At 34.1% G+C, this 16,689-nt stretch overlaps 1 protein-coding gene and 1 long non-coding RNA gene across 10 annotated transcripts; one reads left to right on the top strand and one right to left on the bottom strand.

The window, feature by feature from the left end:
- Positions 1-162: 162 nt before the first annotated feature.
- Positions 163-2,448, top strand: LOC143217414 (uncharacterized). Its single transcript, XR_013010803.1, has 2 exons — positions 163-557; positions 1,706-2,448. It is a non-coding gene; the product is annotated as an uncharacterized LOC143217414 (long non-coding RNA).
- Liprin-beta (liprin-beta 1) lies at positions 2,231-16,144 on the bottom strand. Of its 9 annotated transcripts, XM_076441692.1 has the most exons (12): positions 15,532-16,112; positions 14,696-14,834; positions 14,162-14,319; positions 9,488-9,612; positions 9,172-9,406; positions 8,608-8,769; positions 6,477-6,608; positions 5,836-6,010; positions 4,045-4,343; positions 3,756-3,932; positions 3,263-3,634; positions 2,231-2,777 (listed from the first exon to the last, which is right to left on the bottom strand). In XM_076441692.1, exons 2-12 carry the CDS (start codon positions 14,823-14,825, stop codon positions 2,619-2,621), a joined length of 2,124 nt encoding a protein of 707 aa, XP_076297807.1. In that variant the 5' UTR covers positions 14,826-14,834; positions 15,532-16,112; the 3' UTR covers positions 2,231-2,618. The 9 variants fall into 9 exon arrangements, with proteins under 9 accessions (XP_076297807.1, XP_076297804.1, XP_076297805.1 ...); XM_076441689.1 differs by lacking the exons at positions 9,172-9,406; positions 9,488-9,612 and having other exon boundaries at positions 15,532-15,575; positions 15,675-16,112; XM_076441690.1 differs by lacking the exons at positions 9,172-9,406; positions 9,488-9,612 and having other exon boundaries at positions 15,532-15,575; positions 16,020-16,038.
- Positions 16,145-16,689: the final 545 nt, after the last annotated feature.

Raw genomic sequence — 16,689 nt, forward strand, 5'->3', positions numbered from 1 at the left:
GTATGCTTGACATTGTTCTACAAAGAAGAGGAAGCTGAGAAGGTTTCTGTTTTTGTCTTCTTCTTCGTATTATGTAGAACAAGTCATCAACAGTTTTCTATTATTTTAATATTGTTTCACACAAAAATGCAAGATATACACTTCTGTGAATCACTACACGCTGGTCTTTATACTCCTCTTCTAGAATAACATCGATTAATCGAAATTATCGATCTTACGATATTCGACTTCATATAGTAATTTTCGATTTATCAAATCGGTATTGCTGGTCGATTTTTATATATGTGCAGAGAGGATATCGTGTATATGTATTATATATTATAATTATTGCAATATGTATATAACATGCATCTTTTCAGAAATTAAATTTGTACGCACATTACAATTAAATACATGAATACATATATTTCTTAGTACAATAAAATGTTATTGTTGAAATGTTTTTATGTTCAAGAAATAATTTAGAAATTACTTGAATCTGTAATTTGAAATACTGTAATTTTTTAATCGTACAACAAGCTTCCAGCTATGCATCCTGAATCTTTTAAAAGTAACCGGTATATAAACATTATATATCTTCTAATATAATACAATATATATATATTAGATAAAATAAATCAATTGTCTAATAACTAATATATAAATAAATACATAACATCAGAGAAGAAATTTCCTTTCTGCTGACACGAAAATACAGAAAGAAAAGATTGGAATAATTTGTTTTACGTAATATGTATGGATAAGAAATATGTAAGTGGGTTTTCAACGCAAGAATAAATTATTAACAGACTATTAAAAACAATAGGTTAGGTGCAATATAAATATATGAGTTATTAATTTATTTATATTATTTAGATGTGGCAGAACTTTTTTCCAAATAAAACATTAATTAGTAGGATGATAATTTTATGTTCAAGAAATAATTTAAATATTACTTGAATCCGTAATTTGTAATACTGTAATCTTTAGTAATCTTTTAAAATTATAATTATAGTGAACTATATAAAGTATATAAAATCTTTTAAATTTGTAGTGAACGGTATATAATAGACATTAAATATATATCTTCTATTATAATACAATGAAATTTCCTTCTTGCTGACGCGAAAATACAGAAAAAAAGGATTCAAATAATTTGTAGTTTATACGAATTAATTCCAAAAATATTGTATTTATATAAAATGTATGGATAAGAAATAAACAAGTGAATTTTCAAAGCAAGAAATTATTACATGAAATATTAAGTAATTAACAGACTATTAAAAACAATAGGTTAGGTGCGATATAAATATGAGTTACACATGTATTTATATTAAATCCGGCAGAACTTTCATTCAAATAAAACATTAATTAGTAGGAGGATGATATTTTAATGAAATAGCGAGAATATGTATATACTTTAAACACTTTTCAAGGGGCTACTTTACATTTTCTTTTGTCATAGAATAATACAGAATTGAGTTTATCTTACTGCTAAAAATAAAACTGTTTAGTCCACCACTATAATGTGCAAAAGTATACCTATATATATATACATGATACAAGAAGACATTATGTCAACTCAGAGTCATGAACAAAATATTAAATTTAACAAAATTAACCCTTTGCACTGCTTGTGTGACTCGACATCAGAGAAAGGAAAATGTAAACGAAACTAATTTTATATGTATTTGGTTTTTCCTTTATTTAATTTCTGATTTTTTAGTTAAAAACAAATACAAGCTCCACAAAGCGCGGCTTCGGCGCGTGTTGGCAGGGAGAATCCGGCTCGGCAGCAAGTTCCACTGAGCGAAACGTTGTTGGTGTTGCGCCGCGATGAAGCAGTGAACAAGAAAAGGAGTAGGAATTGATTGAATTGAATACTCACTTATTCAGCCGTAAATGTACTTGCTGCTTCGAAATGTGTCACCGGGCTATTGGGAAACGAACAGCAGAGCTGGTGGTAGATAGGTATACGACAACCTAAGGCAGTGGTCGGAAATAGCGGCTCTGTGGTTACACCCTAAATCGTTATACAGTAATGTCCCATTCTAAGTCAATTGTCGGTTCTGTGTCGTGACATAGATCCGAACAGGACACTATTTTTTTGTGGCTTCATCGACCGTGCCAAACGTAGAAAAGAGCAACAACAAATAGCGTATCGGTGAGACGATATTAGAGTCGATGGGTAACTGTTCGAAAACGGCATCTACTTCCTACGTAAATGATTAAATAAATACCTGAACAATAATGTATGACAAGTTCGTTTATTGTATCATTACTTTGCATTAAGAATTATTACAAATGTATAAACATTAATGGTTTATGAGAGATATTAGAAGTGTTTACAGAAGTTACCGCCTGAGCTCAAACCAATAAGAAAATTGTCCACTGTCTTAAAAATGAATTCCAAATGTAACCCTTTAAAGATATCACTTATATTTTATTATAATTAAACGTTATACGACATGTTAATCTTTTTGAGAACTATATAATTTCAACAGAACTTTTAAGAGCAAGGAAAATTATGCAGAAAAGGATATTTAATAAGTTACTTAATTAAAGAAGGACATACAAAGACGAGAACTGATCTGAAGTATTAGAATGAAACTTACAAGAGTATGTATGTATGATTTTCATTAGAATACGGGTGAATTCAAGTTTGGGCTGCTTGGAGTCGAGACAGGTGTCGATGGAGTACCAGGCGGAGATGCTTCCAACGGACATACCAAGTTACCATAGTCCACTTCATTTTTGCTTTTCTTACGTTTTAGTGTGAACTGAGATTTTTTTGGTATCTAAATGACATATTAAGAAAATGCATTGTGATTGCTGTAGCGTTGTGTTGGGGTAAACTTTTCCTTGCGTGAACAGAAATTTTTGCCTTTGTTCTTATAAATTTTTACCTTTTCGCTATGTTATCCAGTAGATTTGGACGAGAAGATGTGAGAAATCCAAGTTTCGATCCTGGAGGATCAATGGTTCAAAAGTTAATAATGTTTCAAGTTCGGCGATTTCCAGTGTTTTGACAGATTAGCGCCGCCATGTTGTGTGCAGTCACCTAGACAACATGGCGGCGCTAGCCTGTCAAAACACTGGAAATCGCTCAACTTTAAACACTTATAACATTTGAACCACTGATCCTCCAGGATTAAAACTTGGATTTCTCACATCTCTCGTCCAAATCTACTGGATAACGTAGAAAAAATACAAAAATTTATAGGAGAAAGACAAAAATTAGGCAAGGAATAGAGCAGCCTTGTGTTGAAATGCAAATACATACCTTCAAACGAGCAGTCAGCGTTAGTGGTACAAACCCTGAAGTACTCTCAGTTTCTCTCTTTCTTTGTACAACTTCTCTGCCAAGAATTTGATTGAAGTGTGTAGTTAAATGTCTGCGAAGAAGCGTTTTCCCAGGTGATATACTAAGTAATGCAGCCAATAATTCAGAAGTAAATCTTCCCTCGTACACCATCAAACCACCATGCACTCCAGATCCTCTCATATTAGGTGCATATTCTGCCAGATCTACTACTCTGAGCCACTCCATCACTCGATGATTAGTCCAAAGATGCACATTACCACCATCGGCCCCGTTATCATTCGTAGACCTTCTTTCAAGGTTATCGAACTCAAAATATAATTCTCGCAAGACCTTGAGAAAAAAAACAAAAATTACCAATACATATGTTATTTTATATAACGTACAATTTTACGAAGGAAACAAAACAAATGAAAACCTGTATACTATAATAAATAATATAATCAAGAAATACCTGAATGCCTCGTCTTAAGCTTGCAGCATGTAATTGCGCATTCACTCCAAGATTTAATAAATCTTCCGTAGTCAATCGGTGTAACATTCTACCGTCAATTTTACCATTTTGAAATGCCTCTTTATGTTGTGGTAAACCTATATCGTCAAGCCATCGTAGAACTGCAGCATTATCCATCTATAATTAAATAGATATTTACAATTTCTACGCTTTATGACACTTGATTCAATAGCTTCAATGAAAATATAAAAATTAAGTGATCGATGATAAAAAACTGAATAATGATTACCTTATCAGACCCAAGAAAATCAGCTCCATCAGACTTCTCTGACTCTATCGCGTACAATAACTTTTTCTTGTGAAGAACGTTCTTAATTTCTAATTCCTTTTCGATTTGTTGCGAAGAACATTCAAGTAATTTTGCTCCAGTGGCGCCCCACCGTTTCAATTCACCTGCATAGCATTCTAATCCTAAATTTGCCAGCCACCCTCCAATTTCTTCCACTGATAGTTCTGTCAGAGGTTTCTGTGTGATCTCTTGCAGTCGACAATTCGAACTTTCTATAATAACATTCTTGTCTTCTTCGGCTAAAGTGCATATACAAAAAATGCCAATTTAAAACTGGTACGATGGAATTAAAGTAGTTTTCTTACAATAGTTGGTTCCCGTAATTGCAGAGTATAGTGTATTAAAGGAAAATAACGCGTTAATGACAGCTCGATATTGTTTGCTAATGTTTGATAATCTAATCAATTCGACTGATTGTTACATATGGCGTTCTACAATCTAACAACAATGAAATACACATTTCTATCAAAGTCAGGAATACATACAAAATTTCCATGCAGTAAAAATAAAGCAAACTTATAAAACGGTAAAGCTTGGCTAGATAAGGTAGCCGAAATCGCCCTTCAACAGACTTGAACCGAAAACTGTGTGTACGATAGCTCGATCAAACCTTGTGAACGTACGGTGGTCCTCATTCTTCAACTTATGAGGTAGTACGAGTAATATCTGGTGAGCCGCCCTGCGTATACGCTAATGCTGTAAATGGGTTAAGTGTGTCAGGATTTATCTGAATTTTTAGAAGCCATTAAATGGAAAAATATCACTTAACTACCCAGTCAGCCAGGCCTACATCGAGCATATATTGAGCACAGCCTGCAATCGTACAATTCGAGCAGAGGGCGGGATTATGCTGTCAGAACTACGCTCGAAGCTGAGCATGCTCGGAATCTGCTTGATTTTGGACAGCACACCCTGCCAGCATAAAACGATACTTATTCGAACGCATAAGTATCGCTTTATGCTGGCCCGGTGTGCTGGTATTCTGCTGGCACAGCCTGCTTTCCAAAATCGAGCATTTTGCTTGCTGGGTTGTCTTGGTAAGCTATCGAATCAGCCATATTCAGTTTAAGTCGGCTGCAGGGCGATTTTGATCTTCTTATTCGGCTATGCTCGGTTGATGAATTACTAGCGTAAAGTCGATGTTTAGTTATTGGGCATGACTGCCTGTCACGTACCCAGTCAACCAGGTCTGCCTCGAGTAGATATCGAGCACAGCCTGCAATTGTACGATGCCAGCAGATGGCGAGCATTACGCTGGCAGAACGCGCTCGAAGCTCAGGATGCTCGGAATATGCTCGATTTTGGACAGCGCACCCTGCCAGCATAAAGCGATATTTATTCGGACGCTGATGCCCGCGTTATGCTGGCAGGGAATGCCGGAACAAGCTGCGGGCGGTACTGCCCTCAATTCTGTCCTCGTAAGAAGGCAGCACGGTCGCACTAATGTGGCGAATGGCGTTACACTGGGCACTAACACAGACGAGGTACCTCGTGCAATATTAGTGCGATGCAGAATCAGAATTGCGACCGTGCTGCCCTCCTACGAGGGCAGAATTGAGGGCAATATTGCCCGAGCGGCTGCCCTCTTTCTGCCAGCAGAAAGCTTTGCTTCTGCGGACGCAGGTGCCGTCGAAAATCGAGCATTTTGTTTACTGGGTACAAGGAGCGAATAAAAATTGCATTTTTGTCAAACGTTTGATAATGCATGCCTAGAGAAAAATCAATTGCAACCTAGAGTAGGCGCAGACAGGCATCTCGCGGAGGCTCCTCTAATGGTCAATGGTACAGTTGTTTGTGTTCCAGAAGTTAAACTGGGAACCTTACCGAACACTACGCCTTTCTTTGAAGAACTCACGGGCCTAGGGAGACTACTATATTGGCTGGTATGCCTTCCGAATTTCTCTCCCTGCAATAAATATTCCCTCTATATTCATTGTAGTGATAATTTTATGGCAATCTATGGCAAACTTTACTCATTGTCAGTGGAGTATTCTAGTCTACACATTCGAGTATAGCATGCAATTACTTTAAACGATTTTTCTAATATCAAGATTTCACAGTTGTTTCATTTTGAAAAGTCTATATGCATTCAACGGTTTTTACATGAACGAACATCAAACATTGATTGCGAATCAAAGAATGGCATGTTCTGGGTAAATGGTGCCCGAAAATTCAATCGTGTTTTTCTGTAAATTATATTTTCCAAATTGGTTGTTCAAATATTTCAAAGTTATTTCAACCGACTAACTGAAAATGTGCTCTGTACCTCCGTTATGCTAGTCTTGATAGCCGAAACCACAATTTACACAGAATAATTGTATTCTTAACTTATTTATCGCTTAACATATTTCGATACATCTAAATGAACTTACATTTAAGACGGGGCTCGTACTGCGAAGTACAAGGTTTTCATGTTCTAAACTGGCTTGTCTGAGCTTCATTTCTGACATAGAGCTTAATAATTCCAACTTTTGCGTTTCCAGAGCACTTCGTGAAAGCATTTCCTTTAAAAATAAAAATATGTTTAGTCTAGAGACAGATGTAAAATAAAGATAGAAACAAAATATAGTAGGAAACCTTATACGCGGTTTGATATATCTATACATAGGTTGCCGCGGAATTAAGCAGCTCCCTGATTTCCTAACTAACAAATTGAAACCATATTTTATTGTTAGTTATGCTATAATTTCTGACTTATCCTGTAGTGACAACAATTAACTGACGATGGAACTTCTACAATATCGCTCTTCAGAGAACAGTTTCATTGTGGCACATAGTTCTTCATCTTTTTTACTTCTTATTCACGTGGCAGGTACAATACAATTCTTTGCAAAGTAGAATACATTTCATAATTTTTACCGTGAATTCCAGTTTGGCACGTACCTTCTGTTACAAATAACGGCTGATCCCAAGCCGTTGAATACCACTGGGAAATTAATAACACTGTCCGAATTTTGATCTGTTATATCCACCTGGCGATCCTCGTAGAGCTTCTCGTCCGAAACACGAATCTAAAAGTCAAATTGCCCCATCACCCTCAGTTTTTAAAAAGCATGAGTCTCCACAAAACCGGGCCATTTTTCAAGAAATTAGGTATTGTGTGAAATTTAAAAACGCCAAGAAGCTCGATCGAGGCTCAACAAGGCCCAACAATGGTATATAACAATTATTAAATAATGTTGTTCTGAATGGTTTTTGACCGGGCAATGAGTACATTTTTAGCTACTTTCACATTTTTATGACAATTTCTTTTCTTACAAGGGAGCATGTTCAAGTTACACTAGTCAATTTTTATGAAACTTTAGAGAGACATTCGAAAAAATTAGGAAAACATTCGATACATATTTTTGTTTGTTGAAAATTTATTTTGTTGACGACAGCTCCCGAAGTTACGAATCAAAAATACGTTTTTTGAGATATCTTGAAAGCTAGAAGGTATGGAGAACTTACTTAACGACTTGAATTTGTTTAAGTTGGTAGATCCACTAGTTTGCTAGAGAATGAGTAAACAGAAATTTGTTTAAATTGCGATTGGTAGAAATCATAAAAAATTGTAAAAATGACGTTTCTTTTCAACTTTTTTATCTGAGCCTGCAACGATAATTTTAAAAAATGCGTTTCGTAGATTTCGGTAACTTGAATGCGTACCCATTTTGCAATGGGCTGCAAACGTTTAAAGATGATCAAATAAGAGCGAAATCCCCTGCCAAGGCTGAAAATCTGCGACTTTCACCCTTAAGGAGTTTCCAGAATTGTAAGGGAACCGAATGCACCTTTTCATTTCTCGATAATGCAAAGATGGGGGTTTTCAGTAGTAAAAAGCACTAGATAAAATATCAATCTAGGCTGCAGTCGCCCTCGAAAGTCCTATTTTTACGTTTAGGAAAATCTATTCTACCTATAGAGCGTTTACATAACCATGTAACATTTTTAGTTTTCACACAATACCTTATTTTTAAAAAGTGGCCCGAATTTGAAAAACTGAGGGTCATAGAGCGATTTGATGTTCAGACACATGTTTCCAATGACAAGCTCTATATGGATCACCCAGTAGATACTGCTAATCATAACAACAATTTGAAGGATCCAGCTGGATATGAGGAATAAAATTGTCCTCAAACATGTTTTAATCGAACATACCAACATTTGATAGCCTACCAAGAAAAAAATACATACTGCCAAGTTTCAATTCTATACCTCGTCTGCAAGGGTAGTTACAGGGAAAATAAACAAACCAGTTATACAGGGTGAGGCACTAACTATTGTCACCTACAATAACTCCGAAAGTATGGAATGTACTAGTAGAAAAGTTTTCGAAATAAAAGTTGCATCGGACAACAGGGGCCGTAGTGTGGCGTTAATCTTTTCTGTGTAACTAACAATAAGAAACATAAGAGTTATGATCAGCATAGCAACAAAATCGATCCATAAAAAATAATTACAGCTCATAAAATCTCAATAGGATACAACAACGTAATAGTGAATGTAAGCAAATGTAGTTACTTGCTGTAATGCTTCTTCCATTCTTCGAAGAGAATCCTTCTTTTCCCTGAGCATGCTTTCCAACTCTTGAATTTTATTGGACTGTGCTTCCACTTGCTCCGATAAAACTGATACTTCCATTCGTAACGCTCCCCGTTCATCTTCTAATTTCCTTAAACGATCCTATAATGTTAAAATGAGTATTGTATAAATTTGTAATGGGTTATGGGGCATATTAAAAATGAAAAATATTTTTCTTGAATAATGCATAGGCTAAAAAATATAATCCACATTACACAATATAATGTTATATGTAACAGGGTTTGTATATAATGTTAAACCATAATATACACATAACATGTATACGTTTGTATATGTAATGGGGCATATTAACAATAAAAAAATATTCTTGAATAATGCATAGGCTAAAAAATATAATCCACATTACACGATATAAAGTTATTGTTATTGTATGATAAAAATATATTATGCCCACATCCTGAACTTTTGTACACAAAATGTTAAAATAAACTGTTACATGTACGATCAAACAAGCCACTATCTATGTTAGAAATACAGATGTACCTCGGTCTTTGATAGGTATTCTTCCCATTTTCGAGAAATTTGAAAATACTGTAACGGACAACAGTTAGAAGATTCTTTTCTTCTCAAGAAAAGGTCTGTTTGCGACCTGAGTCTTTGCTCGCAATCTATTCTGTTTCTGAGACGTCTTTTGGTTCCTGATTCAAAAGGCTGATTGCTTTGGTTCCCTTTATGTTCTTTAGTATTTTCTTGGCAACAATGCTTTTTCGAACACAGGCTATTTGATTATATCAGATATCATAATGTCAATGAATTTGAACAGAAAAGTAATAAAAACAGAACGAACAACAAAAACGACCTCATATTATATATTGCAGAACAAAATGGTGGGTAAGTCTCCATCTGAGTCAAACTTGTGGTTGAACAGAGATTTGGCACGCTTCCTCTAAGGCCAATCATTTTAGTGTAACCTAATGGACAATTCTGAGAAAGAAAATATAATTCTCTTATGTATCATTTCTATACCATTTCTAACAATTTGTAACGTACTTTTAATTACTCATTAAGGAATTATTTCGTTTAAGTGCACTCTTTAATTTACATTGAAGAGAAGCATTAAATGTTGTAATATAAAATTAATAAGTGACTTCATGCTTTCAAAAGATTTTGCACTGGAAAAATGTCTAACAGTAATTAGATACAGCGACGCGCGGACAATAAACAATTTAAGAGTAATAAACATATACAGGGTGGTTCACCAGATATTACCACCTCGATTTTCGTCAATATTATTATTCGTAGCGAAGAATGTTTATAATAAAGTTGAATGGTTTCAAGAGATGCATACTTTGGTGTTGTGAGTTTTTTTGTAGGTGAACACGTAGAGGAAATATGAAGGTCATCAATATTTTTTTTAATAGAATCGTATGTTTTTTCCTGCACCAATCGATGGAGCTTCATATTCTCTACAAAAAAGTATTAACCTATTAATATCGAAAAACCGTCGGGATTTCATAACAACACTAAAATTAAAATATCTCCTTAACCAATGGTTTTTCGATATTAATAGGTTAATTCTTTTTTATAGAGAAAATGAAGTTAAATACTGATGACCTTCATATCTCTTCTAAGCGTCCACCTACAAAAAAAGTCACAACACCAAAGTATGCATTTCTCGAAACCATTCAATCCTATATAAATATTCTTCGCTACGAATAATGATAACAACGAAAATCGAGGTACTAATATCAATTGAACCATCCTGTATATTGCAAAACTCTTCACAGAGATAGTACCTACATTATTTTAAACAGTACAACTATGCTCCTTGCCGCTTTTGGAATTAATTTGTCCAGTAATCAGAACAATAAAAAATTTGTCTAATTATTCGTAGTTAACGTCATTAAATTCTAAAATACGTCTACAATTTTTTATCCTTTTAAATTGTCAGAAATAGTACCTGGCAGAAACAGCTGTCAGATTTATATGTATGATGTTCAAAACTATCTACATTTGGATAATCATCCTCTTCTTGATCACAATTTGATGTTCCCGAAGAATCATAGTTTTCTGAGGGTATACATCTACCATCCCACTGTTTTGTTCCCGACATCGTTTCCGATTTATCTAAATATTTTAAACGTAAATGAATTTCGTGAACTAACTTTTGGGAATGTGAGCAAATGAAATGTGTAACACAGAATTTATATTATATATAATATTAAGCATATATAGTGACTCCCTATTCGGTCATTCTTAAAAAACGACGACTTTTTTAACCCTTTGCACTCCTTTGTCGAGTGTGACTCGACATCAGCGAAATAAAAATATAAATAAAACTGGTTTTTCTATATATTTGGCTCTTCCATTATTTATTAAATTGTCTTATTCTTTCAGAAAGGTTATTTCAATATAGTTAATGTACGAAATTGTTTAAAAAATCATTTCAATATCTGTTCGAAATCCCGAAGACAATTTAGACAGATCTAAAAACATTCTACAGAAAATACAACGATGCAGATGTATATATAGCATAATAGAAATGTTGCAGAAAATTTCGAACGTCTGCTTACTTTCACCAAGAGAAAATAATTGCGTGAATAATATAATAAATTCGTTTAAAAATCTTAAATAAAACTTGAAATATTCGAACATCACTTTCAGATGTATTTACGTGAGATTCCATGACGATAATTACTCTAATACGTCATTGTATTTTTACTTAAATTTTCCTGCAAAACATTTACATATAATAATACTTCATAATTTATATCTCGTTTATTACTCGATAAAAAATGATTCAATTTTATTTCATTGATTTTTCGAAGAACAGGAACGTTTCTAATAGAACCTCTTGCATATCCGTTCTCTTTCTCTTCCATGATTGACTTAATGTCTGCGAAATTGTTGATGAATATTTCTCATCCACATACACCATACATGATTCATACTTATTTACTTTATGCTGAATTATTTAAGTATGAATAATTTGTTCATAATGAAAACGTATTAGGCAAGAAACAAATCCCGCAAAACTATCACAACGCGGTTCAGGAAGAAACTAAAATTACCGTCTTAAAATTTCTCAAGATACGAGTATATATAGTCACGTGGTGCATACGGTTTAGTCCGACGAGTATACATAGAACTGTAGAACTTACATAGATGCCTCTATTAAAACGATCTCCCAGATCGTACTATGTACATCAATTTCTTCATCATTACTTGATATCGTAAAAACGATATTCAACGAAACATATAGCATAAAGTATAAACGAAAATTTCCCCAGATTTCAGTTTGTCTATATCTATATACTCTTCAAATATTTAACTAAATTATATAATCGGTATAACTGATCAATTTATGTTAGTATATATTATAATAATCTATAAACAAAGCAATACTTTCCTAAAGAGTTGTATTTGTTTGAAAGTAAATTTATTTTAAAATATGTTATTCGTTATAGGTACATATTACATTCCTCGAAAAAGTTAGATCTATATTTATAAATAGATTGATCGTTCATCTTTCCTAAATCGTACCACTACAGACTTTCTGAAACTACATATACTTATATCTGAACTCTTCGGGCATAGATTATGTGTAAACGGAAGATCATGCAAATATTTAAATGTTTTTACAGCCTATAATTTAACCCTTTGCACTTCTTTGTCGAGTGTGACTCGTCATAGGAGAAAGGAAAATGTAAATGAAACGTGTTTTTATATGTATTTGGTTCTTGCTTTATTTATTTAAGTCTTGTTTTGTAGTTTAAACCAAATATAAGTTCCACAAATATAAATTACAACAAAGTTTGAGTGCTATATTTAACATAATTGTTGAACAAAATTGTTTAAAATGAGTAGCAGTCAAGGAACTGTCCTTTGAAGTAAATTTTAGAATGAAACACTTAAAATAGTAGGGAGTTGTTGACAACAAAATTGAAAAATCATTCGGAGTGTGCAAAGGGTCAATCGAATTAAATTTCAGTTTAATTCGCAATCTAATTAGTAATTATTGTGTACAACGACTATTAGTCGGATTTTTAGTCTCTCATAGATTTTTGTCAAATCTCCTTATTTCTCATGCGTAGTTTTTACGAAAATCAGTCTCAAAGAAAAATGAAAATTTCGAATTCTGAAAATGTTTTGCACTTTAACAGCCGTACTATGTATTCAATTCTTTTTTTATATTACTCTACGGATGTTCCTGAACGAGATGATACAGTTTAATGTAGCTTGGTACCTATCTATATGTAAGATATTTAAAAGATTGTATCTGTAGGATAATATTTAATTCATATGTGAAAAAATTACAATGATGTCCGGCTATATGGTCAAATTTCTGTGCGAATATATGGCCACAGCTTGAGACCTGCTTTGATATGAGCCGACTTATTTTTAAGATTCAATTCTATTTTTAAATATTTAGTTGTGTGGAACGAAAGTTCGAAAGTTGAAAGTTGAATTTTTTAAAATTCAAATAAAATAACATGACATGACCATTACTATTTTCATTTCGCCTATTTCCATGCAAATGAAACGATCCAGCACGCGAAACAACAATTCAGAACAAAAATACATAGACTTATTTATTTATTTGTGGCACGAACATTCTGGCATAAACTCGTGTAAATCGTGTGAAATGAAAATGGGAATGGGGTTAACATAAACGCATCAGTCGCCGGAGTCGAACGTGCAAACCAGTGTCGCCAGATGAGGGGAATCACGGTGAGATGATGTACCCCCCTCTCTGATGACCAGGGACGTTGGAGTGTGCGCATGGTGCTGGAATGGAAAGTGGAAGGGGAAAGAAGGAGAATGTGTGAGAGCCGTTTGGCTCTCATCTGGCGACACTGATGCGAACGAATCTGATTCATGGACCCCGTATTCACAGATCCATGTACACTATTGTACACGGTTTCTTAACACGTTTCATGTGTCACGTGTTCCCGTAAAACAGAAATGCACGGGCACGGGTATTAATCATTACGCGGATTGAGATCCAGATTCGTTTACTACACGTGCACATGTGTATTTACATACGTGTGAAACAGGGATCTCTAGTAGAAATGTCAGTTGCGAGTAGCGTTTACAGTCTCTATTGTCCTATACCTCCCTTAACAAACTTTCTAAATGAGATGAGATACGCTACTGTGCAAAAAAAAGAAGCACGCAGTATAATTATAAGATATAATGACATACAATATCTTTATGTAGAAATTGTATTGTACACTGATTGATTTATTGCATTTAAAGTATCAGATAATCCGCAATAACACATATTTTCAGGAATCCTTTTTCAAAGCTTACTGTGTTCTTTTCTATTAAATATGGCCAGGTGCTTCTTTCTTTTGTACAGCAGTGTATGAGTGAAACTTTCCAGGGCATGCAACCCGAGGAGTGGGGAAGGCGTGGGCACCTTTTTGGTAAGAGGACTGTGACTGACTATGCGGCACTTACTCCAAAACCGTTCAGGGACATGTTTTGTTGAGCGTATTCTAGCTATTTCTATAAAATATAAATATATTACCGGTTGCATCCACTTCAATAAAATTTCAACAGTTGCTGGATCAGGTGTAGAAGGAAGACTTGGGCAACTCTTAATTGCAGTCACAAGATTTCTTGCAGCTTCTTTTACTGAATCTTTCCATTCTGCAGCTCCTTCGTTATTACTTTCTATGCAAGCACCTGTGTAAAAAAGATTTATTTCAAAATTAAGCACATGCAAGTCTAATTATAGTAATAATTATAGTAACTATATAGTAATTCTAATAATTCTAGTAATCACAGCTTCGAAGTGGTGATATAAATAGCTGATTGGCGCGAATTGTTGCAACAATTGCAGATAGTACATAATACGAAGCTTAAGTGAAGAAAAATATTTAAATGTAGAGAAACTACGTCGTTATGATCTTATTGTTCAATGTACAGGGTATATAAAAAGTAATGGTCATCCGTCCTAGGGGTGAATCTACATCTCTAGATCAGTGGACATTTTATACATCCTGTGCAGATCCTTTTATAGTTCTATGAATATTAATATAAAATAAAGACAACAACTTACCAGAAATAATGTCGTCCATTTGTAACAAAGCAGCTTCTAACATTTTACTGGCCTCACTTGATGTCTTTGGAACAAAAGTAGACACCCCTGCATGTATAGTAATATCACCCCTTTCGTCACCTTTACCCATTGCTGTAATCTAAATAAGAATATATAAGCATAATAGACTGTGTATAATAGATAATAGACTGTGTATAATAGACTGTGGATGTTTATGCATTTTCCAATTTTTGTTGACGAATTTTAAGAAAGTGGAATCAAATAAAATCTTGTTTTCAGTGGTAGTAGCCTTTGTAGATCTGAAGTAAATAAAAATCTTACTAAACTCTGTCAAATTTTATATTCTAGCATTTTTTTAAAACTATCAAAATGCATAAAGATTCGCAGTCTAATTATCAACTTATTAAAATTATTAATGGAAGAAACGATTTTTGATTCAGTAGCTTGCGATCAATGCAAAAAATTTGTATTTTGCAAACAGATCAGCAATCTAATTATAAGTTTACACACAAATAAATTACACACATTACAAATTTTTGAAATTAAATCGAATCTGACTATTTGGGCACTGCCAATCGGAACTCGATTGTAAACAAATGTAATTAAAACTGGTATTGTTAAAGGTTAAAGAGTAATCTCAAAGACTCTTAAAATGGAGGTATATAATGAAATGAATAAATTTGCAATAAATAACGAAAATGAAAAATATTAAATCTAACACTTTTCAATTTCCTATTTCTTTCTTTGTACGATAATTTTTTTTTATTGTATTCAACAATGAATAGAAATGTAGAAAGATAAAAATTTTGACATTGTACGCTCTTTTATACGCTTACCTCGTAACATCATAGTTCAGCTTTAAATGGAAAGATCGCAGCTTCTAAATTGTTTTAAATTTAAAGTTAAATACAGATTCAAAGCATGGAACGACAATCCAAGAGTAAGCAACAGGTGTTGAGAACAACGCCCAATAGATTACCGCCATGATAGTTTTTATTTTTATTTTGTGTGATAAGTATGCGTATATTTCTTTGACATTGTATACTGAAATAACATGGTTTTAAAAAGATATAACCAAACTCCTTGAAAGCTTCCGGCTAATGTGCTCATTATAAGAGGAAATCAGGAATTTCTATTTCACAAAATATGTCATCCATGGATTCGTGTACATATATGTAAATACATTGTCTGTTCAACAGTTCAACATTACACCGAAGTAAACCACAACACAACAAAACCACGTGACCTTTTTAGGAAACTATTACTATATGATATGTCTGGATATGTCGGAGAAATGTGCTCTATGTATAAAATTTATAATCACATTTGTTTTTAAAAGTGCAGACACTTTTACTGCATACTTTTACTTGTTCAACTACCCAGACAGCACAGTCTGACAGAGCCTACCACCGGACCCAGCCAGCAGAGCCCCTGATCTACAGCCCTGATAGCACAGTTTGGAACTGCCAGGAATAGTCCAGAGCGTGGAGTGAATTTGGAGGGCAGTATGGTTCCAGACGCCGCTTATTGGCTGCTCGGAGCAACGGTTGGAGTACATCTAGAAAGAGTGTGGAGTTCATGCCACCTGGGCTTCCAGAAATGCGCATAGATGTAACAAAGTCCGCCGTCCACCGCCGTCACAGCATCTAGAGGGCAGCTTCTTCCGTCCAAATGGAAGGCAGCTCGTGGAGTCTGCGTGGAGCGGCGGATGCCGTTATACAGGGCAGCACCGTCGGTGAGGTTATGTCAGTAATGTTGGTAATGTCGGTGAAATGAATTTCTACATATTGTACAAATATGTAGCAGTCTTCCTTTTTACCGACAATTCCAAATACCGATTCTGAATGAAAACGAAATAATAAACCCGATATAAAAAAATATTAAATTTTATTTATTTCTATTATATCTATATTATTTTTCCTAGACTGCGGATCTTTGTGCAAAATAAAAATTGTCTGCATTGATCGCAAGAGAGATGGAAACTATATGTACAA

Source organism: Lasioglossum baleicum, chromosome 16 (assembly GCF_051020765.1).
Source record: "Lasioglossum baleicum chromosome 16, iyLasBale1, whole genome shotgun sequence".
NCBI classification, from domain to species: domain Eukaryota; kingdom Metazoa; phylum Arthropoda; class Insecta; order Hymenoptera; family Halictidae; genus Lasioglossum; species Lasioglossum baleicum.